The following is a 5,476-nucleotide window of genomic DNA, read 5'->3' on the forward strand; positions in this document are numbered from 1 at the left end:
AGTGCATGGACCCGCATGCTGGGGTGGTGGAACACCCCACTGCACAAGGACAGCTCCTGTACCAGGGTACCTCCAAACCTCGCCCTATTCACCTGGCTGTCCACCCGTATCCTTTATTGTTTCATTATGTTATAAGCTGTTAACCTATGATGTGTTCCCCTGAGATCTATAAACCTTGCCAGCAACTTACAGATCAAAGGGAGGTTATGAGAACCCGGAATTACTGGGGGCAACCTGAGGCTTCCGACTAGTGTCTGAAGCGGGGGCAGTCTTGTGGGACTAAATCCTTAACTTGTGGGATCTGATGCTAATTCTAGGTAGAAAGAATCAGAACGGAACTGAACTGCAGGACACTCTGCTGGTGTCCCAACACTGCTTGGTTGGGGGGAGCCCACACATTTAGAGACCGGGAGTGTCAGAGTGAAGTATTGTGTGTGTGATGGAAGGAGAAACACAGGAGTGGTTTTTCTAGGCAGATGGTTTCTAGTTCCTTTCAGCAAATTTAGTTAACTCTCTTAGCTGAGAGGGTTTAGTTAATGCTCTTAATTATCTCTAAGAAAGAAAACTATTTAATTCCCCGATGCATAAGTCAGTATTTGTTAAGAATGGAAAAATAAAAAAAATGTTTGCTTCCTGTGGTGACAACCAACAAAATTCATATTTGCATCATGCACTTCAGAAATTAACTCACAGGTTCTCAACGGAACTCTACGGGAAAGAAACGTACAACAGGAAATGAAAGGACCAAGAGCCACCTTCAGAGCTCTCAGCAGGGAGGGTAGGACAAGAGACTATCTCAACACCATGAACAGATGGAAACTACCACACATGAAAAGAATCAGAACTCTGTTTCCATGCTGGGGTGAGAGGCGGTAACAAAGTCTGGTGATGCTTGGTAATTTTACCAGTGAGCTCTAACAGTGTCTAACAGACACTTCAGCACAACAGGGCCATCTCTGACACTGGTAATGGACAATGAGAGCCCTAACCGCAATCCTAATTTTCCAACAATATTGAAAAAGGGAGACTAATTTTGGCCACCTGATTTCTGTAGCTGTTTTATTCAATACTTGAACGTACACATGCAAGAGATTAGAGGACCTGCTCCTGAGAGGAAAAGTGAGTACAGAGAACGGAACTCACAAAACTCAAATAAAAAATTAGAAATGTTGGCCTCTAAAATACACCTGGTTCATAGATGTACTTTTTCCTCATTAAATATGGTAACTACAGGTCCATTCCAACCGCAACTCCACTTAGGTCCAAATACGTGCCAATAATTACAGGAGCTACAGTTTTTCTTTGGAACAAGCCTGTTATTCAAATTGTTAAGGCTCTGTAAGAGCATCCCACAAAGTCGGGAAGCAAAACACAAGGTTCTGGCCTAGAGGATGGTGATACCTTTTGTATTCATACGATCTCCTCTATCACATTGCTCAAGGATACCCTCAACAAACTCTTCCTACTCATCCCCACCACCAATGACTCCAGGAACACTTGTAAATTCCTCCTCTTAGGAGGCCTTCATCTGGTAAAATACACTGACATCAGAGTTTCAAACACACTGGCTTCAGTTACAAGGCCTGATAGTAAGAATAATGATACTCCCTTGTGGTGACTTAAAACTTATTCCATAATCACTTTATCTTTCTCCAATTCTCAAAGGATCCCAGATTAAAACTGGCACGCTTTTGCTTTTTCCAGTCCCCAAGGCGCACAACATGAAACAATGGTCCTCCAAGTAGAGTTTAATTTCTCTTTCCCCTGTGTGCCAAAAATGCCACAGGGAAGAAATCAAAACAACTAAGCATTTGCTTGAGTTCCTGCCAAGAAAACTTTCCCCCACTTCCTTGATCACACAAATTCTCTTTTAAAAAAATCCTCTTCCCACATGAAAACAAAAGTGAATAGAACCATACTTTCCCCCATTACTGAAAGCCTATTTTCCATGGATATTCTAACCAGGCTTATACATGGCTTCTTCCCGCAACATACTAGGAACCTTCACGTGGGTCTGAGCAAAGACCTCACAAAAAGGCAACCTTTAAAGCAATGTTCGAGAAGCAGTGACACAGGCCCCAAAGGGACTGCTCGACGTTTTCCAACAGCAGATTGAACTATGGAATACATCCAAGGGGGGGAAAAAAAGTAAATGAAAATACAATTATAGCTACTGTCGGTGCACCTGTGAAAACCAAACTGCAGGTTTTAGCTAGTGGAGCCTGGGCTTTGAATTTAAAGATCCCCATAATCTGGCAAATTACTTAACATCTCTCCACCTTCATTTCCTTAACTATTAAATACCTAACACCAGTGTATTTCAGAAGACTGTAATGATTGAACACTATGTGTTGAATATAAAAACAGGTGTACGATAATAAAACAGAAAACAAGAACACTTCAAATAAGTGTAACTCACCCAAAATTTCATCACAAATTAAAATTCTACCAACTATGGGCCTTTTTCAGTTAACATTTTATCACATATAATTCATTCTCTGTCAAATATTGTGTGGGCTTCTGGCATTATCTCAAAGTATTTTTTCTGCCTTTAATTTCCATCTAAATATCTAAATGAAGCCATTTCCAAACTACTAATCTCTCCATATCTGCTCATCTCCCAAGTTAAATACATCCATGTTCCCATAGCATTGTGCTCATGCCATTATTATATATTTTACCTATAGTGGAAGGTGTGTATGCACCAATTTGCTAGAAAATTGACTCCTGGGGCAGAAATTCTTTCATGGCTCTACTTACCCAGTATCTGCCAGGGACTAGGGCACAGTAGACAATGAATACATGTGAATGAATGAATTTATTAATTGTCCCTTTTTTTTTCACCTTTTAAAAGAGAAAAGAAACCCAAGATCTTCAAAAGTGATTTCTATTTTTAAATTCAAATTACAGTAATGAAGTTCAATGTTCATGTGGAAATTACAGCTTATACACACTACCAACCACAACACTGTATTTTGCACCTCTACGCAATACTTACTGGCTGGAACAATGAAATCCCCATGTAACTCATAGGTCATAAGAGGCTCCGGAAGACTCCTGTGTGAAAAGGACAGCACAGGATTACCAAACAAATCCACACTGGTCACCGCTCTTTGTGTCCATTCTTCAATAAAGGATAATAAATATGTTGTGTATTTCTTAGTAATGCGTAGGACTTCCCTAGGGAATACTTTTACATATCAAAAAATACATAGATCAAACAGATTATTTTATTAAGGCCTATCTGCACTGGGCACTATCAAAGTTAAGCACCCACAAATTCCCACCAGACCTAAGCACATTATATTTCATATTTAATCTTGGTTAGTACCTTTACAAGATTTTATATATAAAACTTCCTTCCACTCATTAACTTATTTAAAGTCAAACCTTCTATTCAATCAAATAGGCACATAATTTTGCAAATCATCTCTAATATATTAATTGAAAATGCCACAAAAATATATATAGGAAAGATTAAATAAAGAAATCAATCCTTTCCTCTTACATATCCCTATTATAAGTATATGATATCCATCTTTGGTTTATGCCTATGAAACAATAAAACATAGCTAAGAAGTGAAATTCAGGACAACTTGAAAAATATCCACGCCAGCCCAGCCAGTGTGGCTCAGTGGCTGAACCAAGAGGTCACTGGATTGGTCAGGGCACATGCCCGGGTTGTGGACTCAATCCCCAGTAGGGGGTGTGCACGAGGCAGCTGATCAGTGTTTCTCTGTCATCAATGTTTTTATCTCCCTGTCCCTCTTCTCCCTTCCTCTTTCTCTAAAATCAATAAAAAATAAATTATAAATAGTAAAAAACACCCACACCATTTTAATTTTCTACAAAAAAAGATTACAGAAATGGCAGTATATTTTATCCTATGGTCAACACAATGCTACAGTTCTACCATTATACAAATCTAAAATTTTAAAAGACCAGATCTCTGAACTCTATAAACACTTTGAGAACAAGTATAAATCTGTACAGTTTCTGGAGGGCAATCTGGCAAGATGTTAAGAACCTTTAAAATATTTAAATCACATAATCCAGAAATTCCTCTTCAAATGCTTAAAAAAAAACATCAAAGATACACACACACACACACAAAATGAAAACATATTCAAAAGCCAAGAAAAATGCCAGGAACAAAGATCATTTCATATTGATAAAGAGGTCAATTAATCAATAAGACATAAGAATTCTAAATGTTAATGGGTCTAATAACAGGAGCTTCAAAGTACATGAAGCAAACTGATGAGACTACAAGGAAAAACAGACAAATCTACAACTATAGCCAAGATTTAAATACCTCTCTGTCTCAATAACTGATAGGACAAGGAGACAGAAAATCAGTTAAAATACAGAAGATTTGAACAAAGCGATCAACCAACTTCGTCTTTGGTTCATCCTTTACCTAAATGACACTCCACCCAAATGCATTCTTTCCCAGGGCACATGGAACATTATCAACCATATTCTGGGGCATGAAACAAATCTCAATAAATTTAAAAGGGCTCCATTTATAGAGGGTATTGCTCTGATTACAATAAAAATAGAATTAGAAATCAGTAACAGAAATATATCTGAAAAACCCCAAGGAAAATAAAATTAGGAAATATTTTGAACTAAGTGCACTACACCACATATCAGAATTTGAGGAATGTTAGTAAAGCAGTATTTGAGAATAAATGTTTACTGCTAAATATCTATATTAGAAAAGAAGAAAGGTTTTATATCAATTACTTCATTTTTCATCTCAGCCAGAAAAAAAAGAGTAAAGTAAGCCCCAAATAAATAGAACAGAAAAATAAATAAATAAAAATTACAGCAGAAATCAGTAAACTAGAAAATAAAAACAAGACAGAAAATGAATGAACCCAGTTCTTTGAGATAATCAATGAAATTGATAAATCTAGCCAGAATGACTAGGAAATAACATAATAAAATCACAAATTATCAATGTTAGGAATAAGAGAGGTAGTTGCAGAATTGATATAGCCTTTAAAGGTATTAAAAATAAGATAATATTATGAACAGTTTTAATTTACACAAATTCAACAACTTAGATGAAATAGACAAATGTCTTGAAAGACACAAACTCCCAAAGTTCCCAAGTATTCCCACATCTATTTGAGAAACTCAATTCGTACTTTAAAATTTGCCAGTAAGAAAACTCTAAGCCCAGATAACCTCACCGGGGAATTCTAGGAAACAAAAAAGAAAGAACACAAATTATATACAAATTCTTCCAGAAAATGTGAGAGGGAATACTTTCTAACTCATCCTTTGAAATAAGGATGAGTTCCAAATTAAAGACATACAAATAAAACTACAGATCAATATAATGAATATAGATGAAACTATATATATATATATATATATAATATCCTATCTAATAAAAGGAGAAAATAGTTTTAAACCATACATGTGCCACGGTATTCTCCATATGTATATGTGTTTTGAACTCATT

The 5,476-nt window shown here is 36.5% G+C and overlaps 1 protein-coding gene across 1 annotated transcript in view; it reads right to left on the reverse strand.

The window, feature by feature from the left end:
- Window positions 1–5,476, reverse strand: part of ARHGAP10 (Rho GTPase activating protein 10) — a 253,405-nt gene that overhangs the window by 74,202 nt on the left and 173,727 nt on the right. The window contains exon 15 of the mRNA XM_006770153.2: window positions 2,999–3,057. Coding sequence (XP_006770216.1) covers window positions 2,999–3,057 — 59 coding nt within the window. The remainder of the gene's footprint in view (window positions 1–2,998; window positions 3,058–5,476) is intronic.

This window comes from Myotis davidii, unplaced genomic scaffold (assembly GCF_000327345.1).
Source record: "Myotis davidii unplaced genomic scaffold, ASM32734v1 scaffold323, whole genome shotgun sequence".
In the NCBI taxonomy this organism is placed as follows: domain Eukaryota; kingdom Metazoa; phylum Chordata; class Mammalia; order Chiroptera; family Vespertilionidae; genus Myotis; species Myotis davidii.